Genomic DNA, 27,701 nt, shown 5'->3' with positions numbered 1-27,701 from the left:
GGCTCGGCTCGGCTGCAAATCGCAGGCTTTCCCCGAGCAGCCTAGGAGCGGCGGCGGGCGTAGCGAAGGCGGCGGGAGGAGCGCAGCAGGCGGGCCGCGCCGAGCGCTCGGGCAGCGGCGGCGGTGGCGTCGCTCGAGCAATCCCGGAGGCGCCGTGGCGCCCGGCGCGCCCTAGCTCGACTAGGAACGCAGTGAAGCCGGGGCTGCAGCTGGGCGAGGGGGAGGAGAGTGCGCGCGTGTGTGCGAGAGTGTGGGGGGCGACGATCTTGCATCGGAGCGGAGGAGAGGGCAGGGGAACCGGGGCGCGGCCCCCGGGCGCCCCCGCCGCTCCCCGAGGTTTTCCCGCGGCGGCGCCCGCTCCCCGGCGCCCCTCACCATGGACTCGCGCCGAGTTGGGACGCGCCTCGGCAACAGCGCGCGGGTAACTGCCCGGCCCTGGGGTTGCGCGGGCGCGCGCGCGGGGATGGCGAGGTAGGATGGCTGCCCAGCGCGACCCTTGCCGCCCCAACCCAGCGGCCGCCGGGCGGTGCAGCTGACTCGCTGGAGCGCATAGGGGTGTGGGCGGAGGCGGCCCCGCCGCGCCCGCGCCTTCGGGAGTCGCTTTGCCTCTTCCACCCACTCGCACCTGCCACCGCGCGGATACCATGTCTAAGGCGACCGGAGGTCCGGCAGCGGCGGCTGCGGAAAGTTGTCCCTCGGCTTCTGCCGGCCCGTCCGCCGCCGCCGCGGTGGAGGACCTGTCCAAAGTGTCGGACGAGGAGCTGCTGCAGTGGAGCAAGGAGGAGCTGATCCGCAGCCTGCGGCGCGCCGAGGCCGAGAAGGTGAGCGCGATGCTGGACCACAGCAACCTCATCCGCGAGGTGAACCGCCGCCTGCAGCTGCACCTCGGCGAGATCCGCGGGCTCAAGGTGAGCGCCGGGCCGGGCGGGGAGCGGGGCGCCCCGGGGAGGTGGGGCCAGGCAAACTTTCCCTCCCCTCGTCAACAGGTGATCCTCCCCACTCTCCCGGTCACCACCCCCTGCTCCCCTTCCCCAGCCCTTTGGAAACTTTTTTTTTCGAACTTTGGAAGCGATTGGTCTCCTCTTCCTTGTTTGGGGCGAGCCAGTGTGGACGGACCTCTCATTCAGGGTCTTCTGTGGCCGGAGGAGCGGGCGCCGAGGATGCTAGAAAGTAGGGAGGGAGGTGATGGGCATGCAGAACCTTTATTTTCCTGGAAAACCAGTGGTTTGGGGAGCCGGGGCACAGGCAGGAGAAGGGGTGAGCGAGGGAATGAGTCCAGGGCATCTTTGTCCTTGGGGGTTAGGGATACAGGTGCTCTGGAGCCGCGACTGCTCCGGCGGATGAGGAAAGGGCGCCAATGCTGGGGAGAAGGGCTGGCGGGGTGCCCAGGGAGAAGTCGCGGGCGCCACCTTCGGAGGTGACGTATGTCACCCAGTGCAGAGGACCTAAAGCTCTGCCTTCACATTTTTTACCTGCTCCTGCGCTTTCCATCGCTCCTATTCAGATGGTGTTATCTAGGGCTCCTTGGCCCCCTTGCCCCCCTTCAGCCCCGGTTTGATTATAATTCCATCCAGCCTTGAGGGGGGCAAAGGGATTTGAAAGGTACTACCCCAGCTGTCAGCTTTGACGCTTTGGTTTTGGAACCAGCCTTCCCTCTTTGCTATTAGGAAAAAAAAAAATTAAAGAAAGAAAAGAAGACCCAAACCCCACCAACTTATTTTCTCCTTGGAGAGCTTTGAGTGTGGGAGCAGTGTGCCCGCCCGCGGGGCTGTAGGAGACGGGGGCCGGGATCCGCCCTACCAACGCACGCCGCAAACTTCCTCTCCTCACCGCTTGCGCGGGTGCTTGCTGGTATTCCTTCCTCTCATTGTTCTGCTTTTGTTTATAGGAAGCCAGACACAAACGAAAACACTGCAGGGACATCAGGGAGCAAATTCCTGCAGGCACAGTCTGTTCTTGTCCCCTTCCACTCTCACCCCACTAGGGCTGTAGACACTTTCTTAATTGCTTCAGTGCTCTTGCTCTGGGATTCTGGGGCAGAGAGGCGCGGAGGGGCAGAAGGCCAGAGGCTCACCTGGGTGCTGGGTCCAGTGCAGGTGGAGATGGCCTTCCCCAGGGCTCCAACTCACTGTCCTCTAGTTCCTAGAGTGGGTGCAGTTAGAAAGATTCCACAGTCAGAAAAATCCCAAGGCTTCCACTCTTCTTTGGTTTAATTCATTACTCGAGTATTTCTTATTAAGTACCATATTCTTGGGGAATGACAGACAGGCTAGTATAGTGAGAAGATCATCTCAGAAGTGGGTTTGCATCTAGAATCCTCATTTGCCAGGAGGGTGAGCTTGGGTAATTAATTTATCAGAACCTCATTTTACTCATCAATAAAATGCAAATGATAAATACCATCTCCTAGGGGTTTGCAACAAGACATTAGGATAACATAGGAGAAGCTTTAATTCTGGACTTGACTGCAAGACAGTGGTAGACATTGTCATCAGGAGAGGGCTTGTAAATGTATAGGTGTGCGCCTCCATGATGGGGATTTTTAGGCAAAGCTGGGCAAAGGTATAGTTCATAACCCTCCAATTCCATGGTTTGAACTATAATGTAGCTTGGAAGAGTTTTTAATTAAGTAATTAATCAATTTCCTAAGGATTTTAATAGTATGGAACATCAATACAATAGTTCAGAAATACTTGAAGGTTCTCTTGGGTTGTGTGGATTGTCTTAGTGTATGTGTGTGTATGTATGTGTATGTCTGTGTCTGTGTGAGTGGTGGGGGAGGCTGGTCTTCTTTCTGGTAGCTTCATTTAGAGAAGTACCTATTAGGCCAGCGAAGGGCAGTTTCACCCCAAGTAGGAGAGTCTCCTGGTCTAGATTCATGACCTGGCTTAAAAAGACTTTCCTGTCCACCTCGTTATCAAGTTCAGAAAGGTGGGACTGGATACTTTTTGATGCGGCCTCTACTCCTTTCCATCATCCTTGGCCAGGTACAACATCATAGCCCCCAAGGCCTCTGGGCCACCCCTGAGGGGCTGTGGTGAAGCCTGGCTGAGGCTTCTATCCCTTCTATCCATCATCTTAGCTCAGAACATCCCTGGACACTCTAGTGATGCACTTATGTGGTTGACTGGAGTAAATTATATGTGCATTCAACTTATTTTGGCTTACCTAGAGGGAAGGATTTTTTATTTTATTTTTGGCTCTGATGGTGTGGGTCTCCCACTTGAGGGCCTTAAAGTTAGAGTTATGAAGGCCACAATATTTTTAAAGTTAGGGTTATGAAGGCCACAGCATTTCTCTTTTTTACGTTCCTTTCTGTGATCTGCTTTTGAAATTGTAATGAATATTTTCAAGGCTACTAGGTACTGCGGCTGTAGTGATGGGGAGATGGGAGCACTAGGTCTTTCCCTTGAGGGGCCTCTGACTGGGTCCAAACCCTGGCTGACTTGTCTGGTGTTTAAATATTTCAGAGGTAGAGCAGTGTGGGGCAGCGGAGAGGTAAAGGATTTAGAGTCTGACAATTTGAACAGCGTGGGCAGTCTGTTAACCTCTCTGAGCCTCAGTGTTCTCATCTGCTAAATGGGGATGCTAATTCCGGAAGAGGTTTGATGAGGATTACATGATACATTTGAGGTTAATAGCTTTCTCAAGGTCACACAGATATACAGTGTTTAAAATGGGCTGACTTTCTTTTCTTTCAGGTAGTTGACATTCTCTGGTTAGAATGTGTGATCCTGCAAGGGTGGAAAAGGGGATTCTGGTTCTGATCTTATAAGGAGTTGGATTCTGAGAACCATGTCTGTGCGCTGCTGAACCAATGCTCAGATTGCTCTGACCTGGGGTTTCAGGGGATGGGGGCAGATTTGGGGGAACTGGCTTTGGAGATTGGTTATGCATAACATTAATGTTCCTCTCTGCTCCCCAACACATGGATTCCTGCTCCCTGCAATGAAGAAAAATTACTAACTAGAACAATTCTTTAACCACAGAGAGAGTACTTGGGAGTCTTACTTATGAAATTTTGAGTGGTAGGCCATGAGGTGGGTTGAATCTTTTAAATGTCCACCTTAGACAGATGGATAACATCTGGTAGCCAGTGTCAATGTTCAAAGGACACTTTGTGTTCTGAAAAAGAAAGCCCAAATCTTAATGTGGCAGATTTGAAGAAGCTGGCATAGAAGGTGAATATCAAATCAGTTGCTTAGCTTTTCCACAGAAGAAAAAGGAAATAGCCCAGAATTGTATCCCCAAGAATATTATTTGCTCTTAGAAGAAGGCGTGGTGATAAAGAAAGCTAAGTAGGCTGTTACCCCCTTTATCCCAGCCAGAATTCTGGGAAGTATATGCTTCCCTCCATTTGGAAAGTCATTAACTCCACAAAGCCCCAGTGTATTTCCCAGTTCTGGAGAAGTCAGGAATAGCTGTGGGATAGTCGAAAGGAAGTATTTTCAGATGGAAGTTCATTGAGATGGAGAAGAATATGACTTGAACTTTCTATGAAATGGCAGGATTAAATTAAATGTCGAATAATTTTTGAAGCTGAGAAAGATTAATTTTTTTTTTTAAGTTTTATTGTCTCACAGTCTCCACAGCTTCTGATTTCCCCAAAAGCATCAATGTCAACAGATCCTTTACTTGCTTATGACATATACTCCAACCTTGCAGGGGCGTACTGAGACAATAGTAAGAAATCCTCAGTAGCCAGAGCTATATCCTGTTTTGGCCACAGGCCTAGGGTTTTTAAAACATTGGTGAGTCCATAAACACATATTATTTACTGTACACAAGGCGCCATGCCAGGCGCGTCAGCTACCCAAAGGATGACTTTAAAATGGAGTCTGGCCCCAGAAGCTGGGATATCTACATTGGAAAAGGAAAAAAAAATGATGTCCAATGAGTCCTCCAGCTACTGTACCTTAGAGGCATTAAGCAGTAAGTGGGAAAGTTACTTCATTCATTCATTTGTGGTTGTTGCCACCATGGGCCAGAAGCTGTTCCAGGGCTAGGGGAGACTTCTCAGAGGAATTTCTCCTCTTAGGTAAGTTCGTGTAGGGAAGAGGACAGTTTCTTCTAGTTGGGAAGCTGGGATACAAGCAAGCAGCATAAGTAGCTGACAAAGAGGGAGCTCAGGAGAAAGCCTTTCTGGCTTGGCCAAAGGGTTTATTCATCTTTCTGGTAACGGGGAGAAGATGGGATTGATGCAGGAGAGAGAACATTGATGGAGTGATTTTGAGGATCAGTCTGGCCCCAGAGAACTTGGCTTGGGTGGATGAGGAAAGATAGAGGAAGCAGCAGACAAAGGCAGGGGAGGCCACGTGGGAGGTGTTTGGAAACGGCCAGACCTGAAGTCAGAGAGTGATAATGAGAAGAAAAGGGCATCAGAAACAAGGAAGCCAATAGTCAGGATGCCAAGAGTTAGAAATGGAGTTAAAACCACACTGCACAAATCCTCTTCTTCATCAGGGTGACTCTCATCTTAGGCCCCAAGACCGTCAGGGGGTGCTGGGTGCTGGGTGTGGGTGACAGATTTTTTTTTTTTTTAAGATTTTATTTATTTATTTGACAGAGAGAGATCACAAGTAGGCAGAGAGGCAGGCAGAAAGAGGAAGGGAAGCAGGTTCCCTGCTGAGCAGAGAGCCCGATGCAGGGCTCGATCCCAGGACTCCAGGATCATGACCCGAGCTGAAAGCAGAGGCTTTAACCCACTGAGCCACCCAGGCGCCCCTGGGTGACAGATGTTTTAGAGTGTATTTTCTCACCAGTGTCAGACAAAGGGTTAGAATGAATCTGAGTTTACCACGTTCAGGTCTCCTCTAAGTGCCTCTAGTTCTGTGTTGGATGACAGAGTCACAAGACCAGAGCTTTTCTGGCTTTGGAAAGCAGAAGAAAGCACCAAGGTGCTTCAAGAAATGGTCCCTTTACTCGATGTGTGACTGGAGAATAAAGGGGGATCTCACAATGTGTTTTCAACGTTCCTTGGTTCAGGTGTCTACAGTGGGGGTGCTCTGTTCTGGGCACACAGGTGGAGAGAATAGATGGGGTTTCCATTCTTGGGACCAGGGTCTGGTGAGTTCTCATAGCCACATTCAACCATATGTGATTGAAATGAGTGCCACAGAGGGAAAGTCAAAGGGGGTTATGGTAGAAGTGTATAAGGCAACTTCTTTAGATAGGCGGTAGTGGTCAGGGATGGCTTCTAGGGAAGTGATTTATGAAGTGAGGCTTTTAGGTTGTACAGAAGGTTAGGGGAACTCATTCCAAGTGAAGGAGGGGAAGGCTTATTCCTTGGGCCCTGAAACCAGGCCAGTGTTGGTGGGGCTCAATTGGGGGTCAAGGGATGGGTCCCCCCTTCTCCACTGCTGCCATCTGTGTAAGCCACTATCCTCTCCCTCTACCTGGACCAGCCTGGTGGACTCTTAACTGATCTCTCCTGGCTTCTACCTTATCTTGTCTCCCTTTCTTCTCTCCACCGCCCCCTCCTCTGGTCTGTTTTCCACACAGAACGATGGTGATTCTTTATAAAATGAACCTCTTTTTTTTTTTTTTTAAAGATTTTATTTATTTATTTGACAGAGAGAAATCACAAGTAGATGGAGAGGCAGGCAGAGAGAGAGAGAGAGAGAGAGAGGGAAGCAGGCTCCCCGCTGAGCAGGGAGCCCGATGTGGGACTCGATCTCAGGACTCTGAGATCATGACCTGAGCCGAAGGCAGCGGCTTAACCCCAGGCGCCCTAAAATGAACCTCTTGAGTCACTTCTCTATCCTCAGCTCACCACCAATCCAGAGTCCTTCCCGTGGCTGCCAAGGCTCAGCATTACCCAGCCCCAACACCCAAGCTCCTGGGTCTCCTCTCTCCCACCTCCTCTCCTAGTTCTGCTCTCTGTGCTCACCGTGCTTCAGGCATACTGGCCTCACAGCAACGTCAGCCATGTTTGTCTCAGGGCAAATCCTTGCCCTTCTCTCTGCCTGCAATCCTCTTCCATGTTTGCTCAGTGAGGTGCCTTCTCTTAAAAAATAGTATTTTTTAGCCTGCTTCAGTTTTCTTCCCAGCACTTTCACAACATGCCATGTCAGTTTTTCCCACCAGAATGAAAGCCGTAGGATGTCAAGGTGGCTGCGGTGTCCACTGATACATTCCTAGCACCTGGACTGGTACCTGGCGCATACTAGCTGCTTACTAAGTCCTTGTGAATGAGTGAGCAGACCACGATTCATGCAGGAGAAATAGGCTGGGTTAAGAGGACTGGGGTCTTGGGAGACTTGAAGGATTCTGCATTTTATTCGCAGGGCAGTGCGGTGGTTTTTAGCATGCTAAGCATGGGGGTGACAAGATGAGTTAAATTTCAGAAGTGTAGGGCTCAGAAGAGCTGTTTAGTTCAGGAGTAAAAGGTGAAGGAGAAGCAGTCAGGCACCAGCACTGGCTCCTAGGAAGAGCAGCAGGTTGAGTGGAAGTGGCGTTTGCTGAGAGGGGCAGTTTGGGGAGAGGACTTTGAAAATCCCACAAGAGGGCCACCTGGGTGGCTCAGTCGGTTAAGCGGCTGCCTTTGGCTCAGGTCGTGATGATTCCAGGGTTCTGGGATTGGGTCCCCCAGGAGGCTCCTTGCTCAGCAGGGAGCCTGCTTCTCCCTGTCCCTCTGCTTGTGCTCTCTCTCAAATACATAAATAAAATATTTTTTAAAAAAGAAAAGAAAATCTCACAAGAGCTTGGTGGTGCTGGTGTTTCATGTGGGATGCCTGGGACATGAGCAGAGGGTACGCCAGTAGGGCTCAGATGTGCGGGACAGAAACGCTGCTGGAGGCCAGCTGTGCTGGTCCCCTGTGGGAGCCAGGCTCTTGGTCCCGTGTCAGGAGCTGAACACCGGGCAGTGCTGCATTTGTGCTGATGGAAGGCCGGCTACCTCAGAGCTTTTAAGCATTTCTCAGCTGCTGAGCAGCCATTTTCTTTCAGGAAGAGGGTGGGGCAGGAGAGGGGGTCCTTGGTTTTAGGGTCTTCTTGCAAATTACGTGGCTACTGAAGTAATTGGGCAAGTGAAGCTTTGTGAGAGGTCCAGTCTCCTCCTCTTTATTTTTTTTAATTTTTATTTTTAAAAAAATATTTTATTTGTTTATTTGACAGACAGAGATCACAAGTAGGCAGAGAGGCAGGCAGAGAGAGAGGGGAGGAAGCGGGCTCCCCGTAGAGCAGAGAGCCCGATGTGGGACTCGATCCCAATACCCTGGGATCATGACCTGAGCCCAAGGCAGAGGCTTTAATCCACTGAGCCACCCAGGCGACCCCAGTCTCCTCTTCTTTGCCCCATGATATGGGGCCCCTGGGTGGCTCAGTGGGTTAAAGCCTCTGCCTTCGGCTCAGGTCATGGTCTCAGGGTCCTGGAATCGAACCCCGCATCCGGCTCTCTGCTCAGCGGGGAGCCTGCTTCCTCCTCTCTCTCTCTGCCTGCCTCTCTGCCTACTTGTCATCTGTCTGTCAAATAAATAAATAAAAATCTTTAAGGAAAAAAAAAAAAAAAGAACCACGATAATCATCACTTCCCAAGTGGTTTGTGAAAATCTGATGAGATAATACAAGCCCTGGGTGGGAAGCATAACCCAGACCCACTATTGTGATTTTTATGACACTCATCAGCAGCCTCTCAGCTTCTCACCTCTGCCCCTCACATCACAGAGCATTCACCAATTCCTGTCTCCCTCCCAGGAGGTCTGGGCCTGAGGCTGCCTCACCTCACCTGGGTACCGCCCTTGAATGGCTGTCTCTCTCTTTTCAGGATATCAACCAGAAACTCCAGGAGGACAACCAGGAGCTGAGGGACCTCTGCTGTTTCCTGGATGATGACCGGCAGAAAGGCAAGAGGGTGTCCCGGGAGTGGCAGAGACTGGGCCGCTACACGGCTGGGGTGATGCACAAGGAAGTGGCCTTATACCTGCAGAAGCTGAAGGAGCTGGAGGTGAAGCAGGAGGAGGTGGTAAAGGAGAATATGGAGCTCAAGGAGCTCTGCGTGCTGCTCGACGAGGAGAAGGGCGCTGGCTGCGCGGGCAGCCGCTGCTCCATCGACAGCCAGGCCAGCCTGTGCCAGCTCACCGCCTCCACGGCGCCCTACGTGCGGGACGTGGGCGACGGCAGCAGCACCTCCAGCACGGGCAGCACCGACAGCCCGGACCACCACAAGCACCACGCCAGCAGCGGCAGCCCGGAGCACCTGCAGAAGCCTCGGGGCGAGGGCAGCCCCGAGCGCGCCAAGCACCGCAGCACCAGCCCCGAGCATCTGCAGAAACCCCGAGCCGCTGGAACCCCGGATCACCCCAAAGCACTCAAAGGACCCAGTCCCGAGCACCACAAACCCCTGTGCAAGGGCAGCCCTGAGCAGCAAAGGCCCCCGCACCCCGGGAGCAGCCCCGAAACGCTGCCCAAGCACGTGCTGAGCGGGAGCCCGGAACACTTTCAGAAGCACAGGCCCGGGGGCAGCCCGGAGCACGCGAGGCACAGCGGAGGGAGCCCCGAGCATCTGCAGAAACACGCCCTCGGCGGGAGCCTGGAGCATCTACCCAGAGCCAGGGGCACCAGCCCTGAGCACCTCAAACAACATTTTGGGGGGAGCCCCGATCACAAACACGTGGGCGGAGGAGGCGGAGGCAGCAGCGGAGGCAGCAGGGAGGGTACTCTCCGAAGACAGGCGCAGGAGGACGTGTCCCCCCATCACCGGAGTGTCTACAGTGGCATGAACGGTGGGTCAGTACGTGCTGGGGAACCGCTTTGGCTGGGGCGACTCATTAGAGAGTTATGAGCCATGAAGGGCTTTCCAGACACGTTAGGAGTGAAGGCGCTGGTTGGAGGGGTGGCTGGGGAGGGGAGGTAACAGGTGCTTCCGAGGCTCGAGGCTCCGAGTGTTTCCTTCCCTCGATTTGTTTTGGATTGTACTGTTCTCAGCCGAGTAAGCCTGGCGAAGACGGTGGGTGAGGAGTTAGGGGAAGGAGAGGAACGACAATTCCAAGGGACTCTGAGTGGTCAGAGTGAGATGTGTAGAGATTGAAGAGAAAAAGAGAACCAAGCTAAGGCTTTCCGGTCTTGAACTGGGCTATTTTCCTAGTGTGTGTCGTTTCCTACAGGGGTTCTCATCCAGTGGTTGACCCAGAGGTTTTTTGAATCCATTTAACAGCTTAGTGCATAAAGAAATGAATTTTATTATGAAAAACATTGGAAAAGAAATATGGTATCCCTCAGCAAGCTCGATGCCCCATTTCCTGAATGCCTGTAGCTATGCCTTACCTTACCTCAAGGATTTTATCCGTGTGTTGGGGCATTTCCCTTTGTAGGAGAAACATATCAAATGGTTTCTTTCCACACTCTTGCAAAACCCACCACCCTCTCCCAGATTCCCTGAAGCATACTTTGAACAGCATGTTTTTACACTGAGAGATAGCCTCCCAAATGTTTAAATGTTCCTCTTGAAAATGTACAGATATATTTGGACGCTCCTTTGTTTTCCAAAGTGTAATCTCCACTGCATTTGGTGACACGGCCCTAAACCAGACCCTAAACCTTTCAGAAGGGGTTTACTTTCCTGTGTCTTGGTTCTAAAATCACTTTGAACTCCAGAAAGGGGGAAAAGAAATAATTTCTTAAGACCAGCAAACAAAACCCCCTCCCAAGCCTTTCATGTTACTTAAGGTTGAGTTGGAACTAAAAGGTTTGTTTTTATAAACTGCGGGGTTTTTTCATCCAAGATACCTGAGGTTTTCTGCTTTATTTGAAAGCTGCTACGTAGTCCGTGCACAGTCAGCTCTGAGCAGTGGTGGGGGGTGGCCAATGTGAGCAGTGAGTAACGGGAAGGGGTACATTTTCAATACTATACCTGGGGATTTACCTGTTGGAGCCCATTTCATCCTAATCCTTTTCTCCTAGTGCTGAAAATTGACTCCTGAAGCTTGGCTTCTAATGCAGCCAATGCTCTTTTATGGGCAGATGGAATTGGAAAGATGGGGAAGACAGGATGCTGCAGCTTTCAGGGTTGGGCTGGAAAGCAGAAGGTGGGAGAAGCCAAGTGACCTGGGTGCAGAGGCCTCCTGGCTGGCTGATTGGGGGTTTTGCTATGTTAGCTACGCCCTCCCTACCTCCTTCAAGGACTGGCTCAGAAGCTGCCCTGATTGCGGTGGGCAGTGGCGGTTGTGCACTTCTCACAGGAGGTGAAAGTCATTTAAAAAGATATTTTAGTCGCATTGCCATGGATGAGGTGAGCCACTAGCCATGAATCATGTTCTTCAGGGAGCAATGAGTTAACGGGAAAGTTCAAGTTAATGACTTTTCCATTTCTCCATTACTTTTTAATGAGCATGAGAAATACATATGTACACTGTTTAAGGGAAACCTGGTCTCTGGAACAACAACAACAACAAAACTTACTTAGGGCCCAGGTAGTTCATTATAAAACAATTTTTTTCTTTCCCAAAGTGCTATTTTAAGTAAAGAACTCCTCTAGTTTAATCAAGACATGCTTTAAAGAACATGAAAAGATTTCAAGTGCAATTTTAAGAAACACCTTGCATGAAGTAAGGTATATTTCTAGATGAGGATGACATTACATCATGGCTTATTGTTGCCTGATTGCAGATAGACTTTGTGATCTGGCAAATGATTTTTAAAATTTAGCCATTTTATTTAGTTAAAAGTTTGGTGTGGCAGAGATGCATTCTTTAGAATGACACTGTATTTAGATGCTTTTTTTTTTGTTTTAACACTGTATTTAATTCTTACGTTTACGGCAGATTTTCTCATAAGTGACAAATCTTCTGGCAGTTGCTATCCTTACCAAAGTATATTTCTAGTGCATAGGCATTGCATTTTTATTTCAATAATTAATTAGAAAATGAAGGGGCACAATGAGGTGTTTATGGATCATCAGCCTATAAATTTGGGCCTGTATGTATCCCACCATTACAAATTAATTTTCTTTTTTAAAGATTTTTATTTATTTGACACAGAGAGAGAGATCACAAGTAGGCAGAGAGGGAGGGGGAAGCAGGCTTCCCGCTGAGCAGAAAGCCCGATGCGGGGCTCGATCCCAGGACCCTGAGATCATGACCTGAGCCGAAGGCAGAGGCTTAATCCACTGAGCCACCCAGGCGCCCCTACAAATTAATTTTTGATATGGATGGTAAGACATGACTTGTCATATTTTCAATCCCCCCCACACTCTGGTTGAATCATTGGCCTAGCCTAGAAACAAGTAGGAACCGATACCAAGATAAATCCCAAATTGTAGATCTGCTGAGTCATGTACAGTCATAATCTATAGTTTGTGTGAGATAATGAGTGTTTTTAGATGAACACTTGGAGATTTTTGAGTGAAGGAAAAAAATAGGGAAAGCTGGTGGAAGTGTGTCTGCATTGTGGCAGAATGAAACTGAAAAGAAACACATATTGGCAGAATACGGTCTTGTAACATTCCCTCCAAAAAGACACACATTCACACAGCAAGGGAACATTAGTGAAAACAATCACTGTTTTAGTTGACTGTGCCTTGGACATCTTTACATCTGCTACAAACTCCGTGCAGGAGGCAGTTGAAGAACTGGGTATCCAAGAGTTTCCTTTGGTTAAAACAGCTTAATTTCCAACTGGTTACAAGGGTGAATTTGGGGATATTTTTCCTTTCTTAAAAAAAAGCTAAGACTGTATAGCCATGTTTAAATTAGCAGCTGAGTGAAAAACAGCAAAATCCAAGGCGAAACAGAAAAAAACCCTCCAAGCTGAATAACATGCTCTTGAGTGCATTTGCTTTTTTAGAAGTTATGATTCAGCTGTTTTTCAGTTTGCAGAGAATTCCGTGTGCGACGAGGAGGTAGATTCAACACTTTCATCTAGGCATTAAGGCATTTGTCTGTTCATTCAAGTCACTTGCTGTGCACCAGATTTGTAAATGAAGTAGTTGAATAGCCACTATTATCCAGACATGTACCCAAATAGAGAGTCCCCTTGAGAATGGGGGATTCGCTTACCTGATCCCATTGGATTCCAAGGTTGGCTCAAACTTTCTTAGTTGAAAGTGTTCCTTTCCACAGAGAAACCAAAGCGTTTCGCTTCCAGATATCAGCTGGCAGATCTGCCCTAACAGGGAGCTCCTTAGCTCAGGTCGTGAGCGATGCGGAGAGCTCAGGTCCTTCCAGCAACAGCTGTTTGTTGTTGTCCTTCCGGGCAAACATGATTCTGGTGAGCAGAAGCCCATACAAGTGGTTCACCCATGGGGCATTATGAATCCAGCTGAAAAGGTCATAAAAGTAGCTTTATTTTTTTAAAGTATTTTTTTAAAAGAGTTTATTTATTTATTTGACAGAGAGAAATCAGAAATAGGCAGAGAGGCAGGCGGAGAAAAAGGAGGAAGTAGGCTTCCCAAGACCCTGAGATCATGACCTGAGCCGAAGACAGAGGCTTAAACCACTGAGCCACCCAGGTGCCCCAAAAGTAGCTTTATTTTAATTCTAGGGGCACATATTGCTGATTATCAGCAACTGAGAAGGGATGGCGAGAAGAAACGTTACTCTCTTTTTTATCATCCATCTAAAAAAATTGCTTAGCTATCTTGGTGGGTGTCGTTTACTTTTCAGAACTAGAGCATGTTCTAGTGACCAGTAGCTTCACACTCTCCTTCATCATCACCCTAGCCAGTGAGAGCCCCCATGAGGAAACAGACAGGGTTCATCAGTGTCCAGCTCCCTCCTGAAAGCTTCTTAGTGCTTCCTTCCTTCCTTTTGTGAGGGTATCTCTAGAGACAGAGCAAGCTGTTTCTCCCCCCAGTTCTTTCTCTAGAGCAGTGTTTCTTAACAGTGGCATCACTTACATTGGGACCAGATAATTCTTTGTTATAATAGGTTGCCCTCTGCATGTGAAGAGGTTTGGCAGCACATGGGGCTCTCCCCACGAGCAAGCCCCAGTTGTGGCGAATAAAGCTGTCTCCAGACATGGTTCCACGGGTTAGGGAATGGGAAAGATTGTCCCTGATTCAAAACCACTGCTTCAGAGAGAGCAATGTTTTTCAACCTGACTGCAGATTAAAATCACTGTGGGGGCTTTGCATAATCACCAGAGCTTGGGCCCCACAGGCAGACGCGTATTGAATTGGCCCTGAGCGTGTTGCAAAAGAGCTCCTCAGATGATTCTCATGACCAGATGAGTCGCATGACCAGACCAGGTGAAAGCCATTGCCCTACGTGAGTGCGTGTTGTATAACATGGGTTGACGTGCATTTATGTGGTGAGGAATTCAAGTTTCTTGGGAAAAAGAAAGTTAGTTTTTTTCCTTCTCTTGTCGAATTCCGTGCCTGAGAGGGACTGACCCCAGCAGGTACTGTGAAACTTCATTCCTTATCTCCAGCCCAAGGTTCTCAGATAACACCTTTGGGGTATGGGTTGAAAATTTGAGTTTTGGGTGGATGGGATTTTTAGGTTAACTTGGGGAAACACTGGCATATGTGTAGTTCAGAACTACTTTTTAAAGCCTTCCCATCCAGACCAAAAGGGAAGCACATGAATTTCCAACCCGTTTCTAGTGAGTGCCAATGGTGCATGTAGATTGTGTGATGCCTGCAATGCTAATGAGTATTTCCCACCAAAGATATTACGTGTCACATCGCCCAGTTTATAAGTTTTACTCCGAGTTTTCAGATTTCTTCTTATTCTCTGTTGAGGTTATTAATGAGTGAACAAAAACCGCTGACCTTGTCGACGAGGGGGAGGATAACCCGTGTGTGGAAGAGCCCTTCAGGAATTCTCTGAAGCAAGGTTGTCAGTAAATTAAGTAGTGGGGCACTATAGCATGAGTAATTGCTCTCATAAATCTTTTATTTTGCTTAGAAAAAGTCAGAACATCACTTATGAATGAATTTGGACAATAGAAATTAAATGTCTCTGGGGAGGAAAATTTCAACGGTTACAGAATACCAGAACTGATTTAAATTGAGGACCCTAGAGTGTTGGTTTTTCTTGTGTGAACAGACGTTTAAGTGGTTAAAGGAGAAGATGACGTTTTTTGATCTTTAAGCTTCAGTATGGTAATTTGGTAGCCTTATACACACTTTGATGGGACATCAGTTTAAGAAGTTCTGAAAAATAGACTCAATTATCATACTATATCTGTGTGTGCAAAGCATAGTGCATTTTTCATGACAATACGTGTTGGTTTAATGACACAGAAAGCTTAATACTGGACATATAGTTTAAGAAATTGCTAAATACATAAGAAGTGAGCTACCATTGGAAAACCTAGACGACTTAGGTATTTTTCTGGGAGAATTTAAGGTTTTCAACTCCACAGACAATAATAAAGCTCTGAAAATTCTTTAAATCTAGGAGACCATTTTCTTTTTGGCAAAGGAGAGCATCTGTATCTATAATCTATATATGTGTGTGTGTATATATTTCTGTAAATAAATAAAACTGTACCTGAACAATGGCAAACATTCAGTTTGATTCTGTTTAGTCAAACAAGTGTCAGCTGCATCTGGCCTCCAGCCTCCATCCACTCGAGGAAGCCAGTTGTTGCTATGAAGTCCCGAACCCCTTCTAGCTGATGGCAGTCATGTTCTTTAGACCCCATTGAAGTCAATTAAATGTTTGTATTTTTGGTTCATTGCCAGAAGATCTAACAGAAAAAAAATAATCATTAAATTAGTGATTCATTTACTTTCTTAACGGAAGTAATTTAAAACCAAGCAGGAAAATGTGCAAAGTTACGGTGAGTATTGGCTACCTTTTCAGAAGCATCGCAGGAGTACAAACACAGGAGTCTGATAGAAGGCTCTACGCATTCACTCACAGTGACGATAGATTATTCTGGAAGCATCGGTGTAGGGACTTAGTCAAGATCCACTGCTCAGAAAAAAGAACGTGAAGATAAACTTTGCCAAAGTTTTAAAAATAATAAGTTTTACTTGTGTAATCCCATTGGCCAGTGTTTACTTGATGGAGTAAATTTTCCAGACAAACTTATGACTTTAGGCTCTCAAACTTCATGAACTTTAGCCACTTCTGATGCTTACAGGCCTCACAGTCTTATGTTGGAGAGAACCATGAGTCCTTACATCAGAGAGCCCCACATGGCTATTCTTTTCTTGCTCCGTGTTTACTTTCAAATAATAGACTTCCGGTCACTTCAAGCACCCGCCTGCCCACGGCAGTATTCCCTGCTGCCCTCAGCAGGCCTGACTTTAACTTTCTTTCTCATTGCTGTTTCTAAATTCTGTTCTTTGTGCTGGCTGGTCATACCTTGGGAAATTGGATAACCACGTTGATTAGAATTGTTTTTTTAAATTGGAGTGAAGAACCTTAAATTCTCCTTCTGGCTGTAAAATGCATGAGCTATAGTGCATGGTCTATGGGTCCTGCATCATTAAGTACTTTGGCTTTTTAGGGCTTTTCTTGGCTTATTTTCTGGGTCTTGATTATATTTGAGATAACTGCTGTTTCTGTAATATAAGAACTCACAAGTGTTTGCTTTTTGGGTACTTGGGCACAACCAAGTTTCCCTTAATACTATCTTAGTCCATAATGTTTATGGGGAAAATAGTGTTCATTTGAAAAATGATCTTGAATTTGATTCTAGGAAATAAAGAATATTTTACGTTCTGAATAAGAAATTAAGACTATTTCATGTTGTGACAAGAGCAGATTTTCAAGAGTTCTAGGAAACGTGAGATTCAGTAGCAAGAGTAGACCTGGGGACACTTGAGAATACAGGCATGACATCTCAGCTCTGTTATAGAAGTCTCTAGTCTGCAGAAAAATGAGGTTCTGCTTACTGCTGCCCCTGACATAAACGGCCTCATCTTGACAGTGCTGTTTCTGAGTTTCTGATAGAAAAAGTGGCTTCTCTTTCTGAGATCGGGCATCCTTAAGAGGAGAGAGGCAGAGGTGTTAGAGAAAGTGGCAGAGAAATCGCAAGTTACATTATCACTCTTAGGAAGGCAATACTGGTTTGTGTCCATAACATAAAAGACAGGAACTGGGTTATTCACACATGGCTGGGTGGTCATTTACGGTTCTTGCCTAACAAAGAGGGCTAGTATAGCGCTTCTGTACCTGAATCCTAATGGAAATGATGGAAGGTCTTGGGATGTGGCCTTGGACATGGATTGGAACTAGGCATTGATTTAATTACCAGGTAAGGGAAAACTTCAGGTTTTTTCCTTCAGATCCTTATGTAGGCCTTTCTGTAAGACAGGATATATTAGGGAGAAGCATTGGGTCTGGTGATTCTCACAGACTTTCAGTTTTTTGTACTCATGCCCATACCCACACTGTAGTTTGTATTCTAGTATGCATATTTAATAGAACATTAAATGGATTGACTTTCACTCTTGGATGACTATTTTTATACCCCTTCACTTTCATTTTCAGGTACATAAAAGAAAGTGGTGAATCTTTACATTCTAAAAACCTGCAGATAGAGGCGCCTGGGTGGCTCAGGAGTTAGAGCATCTTGCCTTCGGCTCAGGTCACGATCCCAGCGTCTTGGAATGACCCCCATATCGGGTTCCCTGCTTGGCCGGAAGCCTGCTTCTCCCTCTCCCACTCCCCCTGCTTGTGTTTCCTCTCTCACTGTTTCTCTCTCTCTCTCTCTCTCTGTCAAATAAATAAAATCTTTAAAAAATCTTGTGAACCAGATATTTATAGCACTAGTTTTGCTGGCTAATACAGTTGAGGGATAGAACATTTTGGTTAACTTTTGGCCACAAACTCCAAGTCTCTGATGCTTCCTCAGTGAGACGACTTTTCTAGTCCGGTGTGATTATTATTGCAGTAAACTATTTATTTATTTATTTATTTATTGAGAGAGCATGTGAGAGGGTGAGCATGAGCACCTCAGAGGGGCAGAGGGAGAAGAAGGCTCCCTGCTGAGCAGGGAGCCCAATGTGAGGTACCATGTGGGGCTCCCATCCCGGGACCCTGGGATCACGGCCTGATCCGGAAGCAGATGCTTAATCGACTGAACCACCCAGGCATCTCCTTCCTTCCAATTGTTAGAGGGTCTTTTCGCTTTTAGAAGAAATCCCTCATTTGGATTGTGTATGGCTACAGCTCCCTGAATGCCCATAATTGCTAGTTGGTTCATAAATGATGAGAAGCATGAATTGTATGTGGGGGTGTGGTGTGTGCTGCCAGTAAAAAAAAAAAAAAAAAACCTAGGAGATGAATTTGCATGTAAATGAATGTTTACATGCAAATGTACGCACACATACATACACATGTGTATGTTTTTGATTGAGAATGGATATCTTCATGCTGACAAATAGAAAGAAATTGGGACAGTGTGGTTGTATTTAGCTCAGGAAGTCAGAATCCTAGAATTTAAATCTGTAAAGTACTCTGTATTTTATCTGGTTCAACTTTTCCATTTTTGTAGGAGAAAATTAACTTCTAAGAGAAGTTCAATGAATTCTCCAAAGCCAGTTACCAGTTAGCAGAAGGCTAAAATCAAGCTAACTCACAGGGCACAGAATTCATTTTATAAGGAAGACCTTTAATTTTATAGACTTCAAGTAGGGGTAGTGTTAATAGTAAAGATCCTAAAGGGACTAGAGAACCATTCTTCCTCCCATGCTGTTGGAAATTCCTGAAAACCAGAGCCCTGCAATGATAAGAATGAGACAAGGTGAACATCCACAGACTCGGGCTTAGCGGGTCTAAGGTGGTCTAGCAGGTGAGCTCGTACCTATTGCTTGGGAACTTCTGATTAGGCCAGATGGGGTATAGGGTTCACAGCTCCATGGACAGCTCCTGAAAGGTGGTCTTAGTAGGAGTAGTTAGGTCCTAGCCTCAGGCTAGCCCCTTACTGCCCTTTTTCCTCCCACATGGACTCTTCCTCACTTTAAGGCCATATCCCTTCCAGATAAATATTCTTGGGACGATGGACTGACCTTATTCCTGTCTTCACACATCCACTTGCATTCACAGCCAAGACACTATGTGTCTGGAGAAGTGTCAGCTTCTGGACTGCAAGGAGCAGAAGGGAGAGAGACCAGGAGCAAGGGGGTGGGCCAGATGGCAACACCAACTGCTCTCAAGGAGTTGTGTTTTTTAATAACTCAGCTTGCTGCAAACAAAACTAATTAAGCCAGTTACTCTGATTTATGCTACTATTGGCAGAAGTAGTGTGCACTTACGTTACACTTTTGATAGCCTTTAAAAGGTCAGAATATCTTGAGTTGCAGATTCCTGTTCGAAGGAGCCTGGTCTGCTGAACCACTCTTGAGAATTCAAATTAACTATGCTCATTAATTCAGCATCTCTTCTCTTTCCGTAGATAGCAAGTGCCAGTTCACCTAAACAGAGTAAGAAGACCTTGCAAGGCAAGTTAATAGTCTTATCTGCAGATGATGGATGAAATGCTGCTCTTAGGAAAGTGAGCTAAGGGTCAGTTTAGGGTAAGAAAGAGCAGGAGCTAGCAGACAAAGGTAGTGTGAGGGTCAAGACCATGAAGATTCAAAGGGTCTGTTTTGGTAGCACATGTCCTTAACAGGCACCTGTCTTCAATGTTGCTGGACAGGGCTTATTCCAGGGACCAACCAAAATTGCCCTGGTCATGGAGCCATGGGGGGAACTGGCTGAATTTATCTATATGTTTGACATGTGAGGCTACTTTGAAAGAGAGTGCATTTAGCATTAGGATCAGTTAGGGGTGTAGAAATCAACAATATCCAGGTGGTTTGCCATGAACAGCTCCCGCAGCATCATGATGTTCATGAGAAACCGTTTAGCACCATCAAGCTTTTCAAAATCTGCTGAAGAGCGGGCTTGAAAATGTTTTATTTCTATAGTGTCCCTTGAACACTTACACTGAAGACTAGTACTTCAGTCCTTCTTGCCATACTGCTCTGTGCCACGAGGTTATCACCCTTAATCTCTTTGGCTTGACCTGGCGCATTCTCAAAATGGCCCACTTTGGGGTTGGCTGGTCTAGTACAAAAATCTGTCTTTGATTGAAACCTTTTTCCTCACCAGAGTCTATAGCTGTTTATACAAGAAGCATTCATTTTAAAAAGAGAGCTAAGCTGTACTATCACACCTATTCACAAAGCTAATTTGGTTATTTTTCTATTTGTAAGTATCTATTGGATTTCACCCACATATTAAAGTAATATGTAGGTAGCCATCCTTAAATTGGCGAATGTTGATCCTTAAATTGGTTTATGGCATAAAAGCTTTACAGCAGTGAAAGGACTTTATAAACCTTCTTTAGCCAAATTCTGTTTTAAGTGTGAGTAGAAATGACCGGTTTTCTAAAATGTGTCTACAAATCCTTAAAAATAAAATTTTTCATGGAGTTAGAGTGCAACGCGCTAACCTTAAAAGGCATCAAGACACCTGAAAGAATGTTCCGCCTCACTCATGAGGCAACTTTGAATCAAAACCACAGTGAGATGTCCCCTCACACCTGTCAGAATGGCTCGTATCAAAACAAGAACTAGCAAGTGTTGGCAAGGATGTGAAGAAAGAAGCCTCGTGCACTGTTGGTGGGGATGTAAATTGGTGCCGCCACTGTGGAAAATGTATGGAAATGAAGTAAGTTAGATAGACAAATAGATCCTTCATATGTGGAATCTGAAACAAAACAAATGAATCTACAAAAACCAGAATTATAGCTAGAACAAACTGGTGGTTGCCAGAGGGAAGGGGGGATGGAAGGATGGGCCAAATGGATGTAGAGGGGTGAGGGGTAGAGGCTTCCAGTTAGGGAATGAATAAGTCCCGGGACCAAAAAGTACAGCAGAGGGAGTACAAGTAGTGGGGTTGGAATAGTGTTGCTCTACAGTGACAGCCATGCTCTGGGGGAGCAGAGCATGACATATGGAGAAGTTGAGTTGCTATGTTGTACCCCTAAAACTAATGTTAACATCATGTGTCAACTATCCTCAAAAGAATTAAAATTAAAAAAAAAAAATTGGGAGAGAGTCAGTTACATAAGTACACCCATAGAGAAAATGACCTCAAAGTTGTTCACATGGAGTTCCCTAGATTGTTGAAGTCCCCACAAATTCAGTATAAATTAAAAATTAAATAAAGGCATCAATTGCCTAGCTGTTGATTCGGATATATAGAATTGACTTTGCTACTTTTTTGCTATATGACCTTTAGTCCACCACCAACTTCTGTAGGCAAAATAATTTCTCCCTCAAGTGAGGGGCTCCCGATAGAGAACTTGTAAGTTCATAGTCCCAGAATTTAAATTTTCCAGATACATAAGACCTAAAAATAAACTTGGAATTGTCAACTTTTTACTTTTTTAAGGAGGGGATTCTAAAATAATAATCCTCATCTAACGCCATTATCTCCTAGAAGATCATTTGGACATTTAAAGCAGGAGAAAAATTTGTTTACTAAAGGACAGTCTTTCTCCCAAAGGAAACAGATGGCAACATTGTATTGCTGCATCTCCCTTGAAAATTTCAATGCGTAGCCCAGAGTTCAGATTTAACAGTGCAACACCAGGTACATTTCCAGTATCCAGTACATTTAGGAACTTTATTTTTATCCTTGCTATTGCAGGAAATCCAGTTTCATCCAGATTATATAGATAAACAGAATTCTCAGAGTTAATGGAGTTTCACTGATGCATGGTCTGTGTGACCCAGTGGAAGCCCCGAATCACAATCCAGGTATTACTACCGGATTCTTGCCTCCTTTCTCCCCAGGACAGGAAGAAAGAGGACCCATCAGTCTGCGGGGCTGGTCAGCTTAGATTGGGGGTTCCCTTCTCTGTCTGCTACCCACCCCCCACCCCCCGTCTTCCTCCAGTGGTTGTGCTGCCGCGGCTGGGCTCCTAACCGAGAGCAGTGAGGATGGTATCCAAGAGGGCATCTTTGCTCAAGAGGAAACTTCACTGTGTATGGCACAGCATGAGGACCATTGAGCTAATGTGCTCTCAGCACCGTTCATTGTGCCTTGTAGGGCCCTTGTCAGAGTTGCAGAAGTTCTAGCAATGTCAAAACGGACCCATCCCCTTTGAAGTGGCCACCCTGAGGAGTCTGAACAACTTGTTGGTGAACAAGGAGCTAAAGAGGCTATCGTAGAGGTGACTAGGTCTTTGTACAGTTCTAAAGTCCCCTGATCTCTGGTTTCTCCTGCTAAGGAGGGTCTCCAGGGGGGGAATGGCTGTGTGTGAATCACATGCCTTCTGTTGGGTTCTTAGATGTTTTCTCTCACTGCTTAGTGGAATAGTACTCTGGAAAGTCAGGATGAGGGATTTCATTTTCTACTCTACAGTAGACTGGATTTTTCTCAAGTTTCTTTGCTATCTCTGCCCTAGGTGGAAGAGTATGGCTGTCAACTAGAGTTTCCAAGAGAGTAAACCAGTGACCAGTCCATGACCCCAGGCTGTTCACATGAGGTTATGTCCCATTTAACTGGATTTCAGCGGTCTTTCTCTGAAACCTTTGGACAGAATGAAGACATTTTCTCCTTCATTTTAATCCTTTTACTTTATAGCTGGTATTTGAACGAGTTTGGAGTCAGGCTTTTGAATGAAATTGGGAGGGTAATGTTAAGAGTGGGGAAGGGCAAAAATCTACAGCAATTTCATTGTAAATCACTGCCTTGACTCATCAGGCAGCTACAAGAAATAAGCAATGCCAGGGATAATAGAGATTTATTACAGCAAATTAAAGGCTAATCAGAGTGTGTCCTGTGATAAACAACATAGTAAAACAAACATAAATGACAGGGAAAGCGTGAGTTGATGGAAGACTTGTGAGTGTGTGTGGCAGTAGAATGCCAAATTCCATTCATGACTTACTCACTTTGTATAGTTCTGCACTGTTGCGTGTGTAGATGGGAGGTGGTGGGGGAGAGCATGCATATTGGTTCAGCAGCTAATGTGTGTTTCATGTGGGTGCAGCATGGGGATAATGAGTGAGGTAGAGCAGGAAAGTGACTCACCGCCCCTTCATGCTAGGGATTCCAACATGTCTGTAAAGGAAGGCTGGAAGTGACCGCCAAGGTATAAGACCAAGAACCAAATAGAATGAACTCTTGGCGCCATGGGCCTTTGTGGGTCTGGGAGATGGTTTGTGGGCTGCCATGCCAGCGCTGGCCTCCTCCGAAGGGTAGTTGTGAGCTTGAGTCCTAGGGAGAGCTTGAATCTGGCCAAGCGGGCATGAGGTGGCAGGAGTCAGGGTGCCGGGTGGGGGCGGGGGGTTGTCTGGAGAGATAAAATTGAGCAAACAGTGTTGGAGAGATGATGAAGACGTGAGCAGATCTGTGCTGGTGTCGTTGTTAGAATGTGGCAGATAGTTTTTAGGTAGTAAATAGGGGATAGACAGAGTATTAAATGTTGCACGTGGGTCCTTCTACTGGCAGGGTTCTGTCCAAGTGGGGAGAAACGTCACATGTTCTTCATTCTCTAAACGTTGTAATTAAATGAAGTGGACCTGGAAGGCTGGTTTCTTAGCTTGAAAAAAACAAAAACAAAAACAAAAATCTAAACTCTGGGTGGGATTTTATAACTCCATTTAATTCTTATGGTTTTACATTTCTCTTCTTAAGTGTTCATGGGCTAAGCGGTCTTAGGATGATCGAAGCTCTATATACGCAGATTTATGCTGTCATAGAAAGCTCTTCCATTATTTTGTCTTTTTCTACTAAAGGTTATGCTGAATTACTACTTCCTTTTAGTGGAGGAGTTTTACAGTGAGTGTTATCCGTTAAGAAAATCCATCTTCTGACCACTCTTTTCTGAGTCAGTAATGAAGATGTTATAAGATTTGGGGGAAAATATGGCCCAGTTGCCGGAAGGCAGAAAGATAGCGCTAAATAAAAAATCAATAAACTAATTCTGTTAAAACAATAAAGAGAGAAAAATGATCTGGAAGCCTGTTGACCCTTTGGTTTATCGAGATAGGAAAATTAACGTAATCTAGCCTTTGTATTTCATTCATTTTGATGTTTTTCCACTTTGGTATTGTGACCTCATTTTTAGCCTGTGGTGTTGTATGCTAGGTCTCAGATCATTTTTGAAGCGCTAGCAGGTCTGTGGAGCCTCTTTGGGAGCAGGCTGAAGCGACCGAGGGGGAATAGACAGGCTCTGCCACCCCTTTCACCCCAACCACTGGCACCCTTCAGCTGGGGCAACCCTACTGTCACCTGCTTTGTTCACACTTAGTTTTTACTTGAACAGATTTGACTTTATAAAATTGGAATATATTTGTTCCAACCCAAGGACACCAGAAGGGAACATTTGGACCCACCAGCCAGATTTCTGGACCAGTGTATAGATGGTCCCCACAACACCGTTTCTGGATTCTTCTCATCACCCAATGTGTGTGCTTGGTCACATCTGTAAGGGGAGGCATGGGGATTTAATTTAACTTGTAGGCATGGGGATTTTCTTTATCTGTGGTAGACAAATTGGCACATCTTCGAAATCATGGACATTTTGGTTCTCCTCCTTGGTCTCTATCATGTGTTTTTGTTTTGTGGTTCCTTCTGGGGTTAGAGAGGAAACAAAATAGAAATTCTGTAAAGGGAACTGACCTCTACCTATAACTGCTGAGGTGCTGATAATTTTTTTTTTTTAAGATTTTATTTATTTATTTGACAGAGAGACACACCGAGAGAGGGAACAGAACCAGGGGGAGTGGCAGAGGGAGAAGCAGGCTTCCCACAGAGCAGGGAGCCCAACTGGGGGAAAATATGGCCCAGTTGCCGGAAGGCATGATCCCAGGACCCTGGGATCATGACCTGAACTGAAAGCAGATGCTTCAGCTATGACTGAGCCACCCAGGTGCCCAGGTGCTGATAATTTTTATTTTTTTTTTCCTTAAGAAAGTAACAAAATTTGCTAGATAAGTATAACAATGTTTATCCTTGAAGCCATCAAACACCTAGTTGTTTCCTATTGCACCTTCCCTTTTCCTTCCTTTGTTATGGAAATATCTGGGCAGGGTTTCTATTTTAATAGCTTAATTAGGTAAATGTGATCTTTATCGTGACCTCAGTGAGGTTCTTTTTTGAAAAGGTTAAGTTTGAGTATCCTTTAATTGCCTGTCTTATAGGAGTTCTTTATAGGAAGGTTTATTTAAGAGCTAGTTTTTTTGTTGTTGTTGTTGTTAAGATTTATTTGAGAGAGAGAGTATGTGCACGTGTGCATGCACACAAATGTTGCTGGGGGAGGGGCAGAGAGAGAACTCTCAAGTTGACTCCCCACTGAGCAGGGAGCCCGACCATGGAGCTCAATCCCAGGCCCCTGAGATTGTGACCCCGAGCCCAAATCAAGAGTGGGATGCTTAGGGACTCCTGGGTGGCTCTGTGGGTTAAGCCTTGCCTTCAGCTTGGGTCATGGTCTTGGGGTCATGGGATCTAGCCCTGAATTGGACTCTCTGCTCGGCGGGGAGTCTACTTCCCCATCTCTCTGTCTGTCTCTCTGCCTACTTGTGACCTCTCTCTCTCTCTCTCTGTCAAATAAATAATCTTAACAGTGACAACAAAAAAGAGTGGGACACTTAAATGACTGAACCACTCACATGCCCCAACACCTAGTTTTTAATAGTATTCAAAATACTAAATCTTATTAGCACAGAAAAAATAAAATTGCTACTTTTATCTATAAAATGTAGTTTGGTCCTGGGTATCTCCTGTCCATTTTACACATACATGTACACGCAAACATATGCCTCATCTCTTACCAACAGATACCTGAAATCACCAAAGATACAGCTTCACTGTTGCAGAGTGTCTTGAAGCAGCGGGATACATTACAGCAACACTGGGTCCTTTACCTTCCCTGCTATCACTGCTCCCGGAATCCTAGGTTAATGTAAATCAAGACAAGCCTGGATTGATTCGTAGAATTTTAGAATTTATTGGGTTCATGGTGAAGTCCTTGCTGTGAAGTCAAGCAATGTTCTTGAGCTCAGCTTGACTCTGAAGCTTTCACAGTGATTTTTATAGTCTTTGAGATGACCAGCAGGCTTTCCACATTGCTCTCTTCCAGCCTCGCCTAGAATGTGTGACATAAGGGATATGGAGGAGAAAGGAGCCTTATTCAGACAGCCGGCAGCCTTGGCTCTCGGTCTCCAGGGTGTTCCCTCCCATCTATTTGTCCACTCTTGGCACTTCATGGTCTTGCCTCCACTCCTAAATACTGGAGAAACCAGAATTCCTTGGGTACCCCATATCAAATCTCAAAAATTCCTCATTTATAATCCAGACCGGAGATAGCTGGTATTCTTCACCTGTTTTAAGGGCTTTCTTGAGCATGGGGTCTAATGCAGGCAGAAAAGAAGGGGAAAGATCTTTAGGCCACGGTGTCAGAGTCTGACCCTTTGGAGCCATCCTTCTCTGAAGGCCGCCTGACCAGCTCACAGAACGGTGGTGGTTTTGACTTTGTGATCTGAGTTCATATTCCAAGTCATCTTTAATATTCAGTCCTGATAGGGTAATTATATCCTAGCTCACTCGTGCAGATGGCTGTGGTACAGTGATTTCACAGAAAGTAAATAGAATGCTAATTTGTTGAATGCAACCTATTTGAAAGTAAGTATTCTTGCCTGGTCTCATGTGACTTTTTTACTTTTCTTCTTATAAAGAAAATTAAAACAGACAAACAAAACCCTAGTCACTTGCACGATTAATTTAGGTCTGGGTGGTACTTTGTAAAAATTACAAAGATGCAAATAAGAGTCTGTTCTTTTCTTTCTTTGGAAACTCAATGCTGGCTTGGATACGAGACTCCCTACTAAGTAAATAAGAATTGCCTTTTCATGTTGTTTAATACTTTTATTTTGAGCAGAGGTTTTAATTTACAGTGAACTGTAATGAACTACCTGTAGTTGTTGGTCCCCAACAGGTACAGAAACTTGGGAGAATTGGTCATTTCTATTTTAGGGACTTAGCGACTTTTAGACATTACGTGAACTTAGATTAGGTTGTGGCTTTGTGTTTTTGGAGGTGCCAGAACACAGTGTAAGGGAAGGTTAGACAAGTCATCTGTTGAAATGGTTCCTTGTCCATCCATTTATTTAAACATTTATTTTTTATTGAGTTGCTGTGGTGTTCTCCGTGCTCACCTTTGTTCCTACCCCTGAATTCCTGGTCTGCTCTGTGGGTCTTGGATCTCAGGAGTGCCCCTTGAGCTCCTATTTATGATTTCCAAACTTGTCCTTGGCTTTTTTTGTCCTCACCGTGGCTTGAGGTGTTAACCTAGGACCTAATCCATTGGAGATTGAAAACCAAAGAAAATCCGGGAGTGTTTTTTAGGAATATTTTTGGGGAATTGCTCTGCCTTTCCTAGAGCTGACTCTTGCCTGGTGTTCCCCAAGGAAAAGCAGCAGCCACAGCTGGTCCGGTGCCAAGGGGTGATGGTGAGGTGGTCTGAACCACTGCCTGTGTGCCCTTTGAAAGTGGCTGTCATCAAGGGTGCCTCTCTTGGCCTCTATGTAGAATCTATATACTATATGAAGAGTCGCATGCTGGTGGGCCAAGGACTAAATCCAGTCCTAATCATGTTTTGCTAAAACACCTAGTGTTTTAGCAATTGAAAAAGTCCCCTACAAATCTAAGCTTCTGACTTCTTTTAACTAATGGGAGGATCTCCAGGCACTGGCCTTGCTCACTCTCAGGTTAGCATCAGCGAGAACAGAGCAGGGGCTACATTTCCCTTGAGGGACTTTAGTGTCCTCCTGCTGTGTAATAGACCATCTTGGCCCTAGGAGTTGTAAG

General features: G+C 45.9%; 1 protein-coding gene across 6 annotated transcripts in view; it reads left to right on the top strand.

Moving 5' to 3' along the window:
* Positions 1–509: 509 nt before the first annotated feature.
* The window catches only part of CCDC85A (coiled-coil domain containing 85A), a 196,088-nt gene continuing 168,896 nt past the window's right edge, over positions 510–27,701 (top strand). For all 6 annotated transcript variants that reach the window (XM_082743606.1, XM_082743605.1, XM_082743604.1 and 3 more), the window contains exons 1-2: positions 510–908; positions 8,765–9,722. In XM_082743606.1, coding sequence (XP_082599732.1) covers positions 645–908; positions 8,765–9,722 — 1,222 coding nt within the window. In that variant the 5' untranslated portion in view covers positions 510–644. The remainder of the gene's footprint in view (positions 909–8,764; positions 9,723–27,701) is intronic.

This window comes from Mustela nivalis (genome assembly GCF_964662115.1).
Source record: "Mustela nivalis genome assembly, chromosome: 8".
NCBI lineage: Eukaryota > Metazoa > Chordata > Mammalia > Carnivora > Mustelidae > Mustela > Mustela nivalis.
This window is presented reverse-complemented; position numbering and strand designations above follow the sequence as displayed.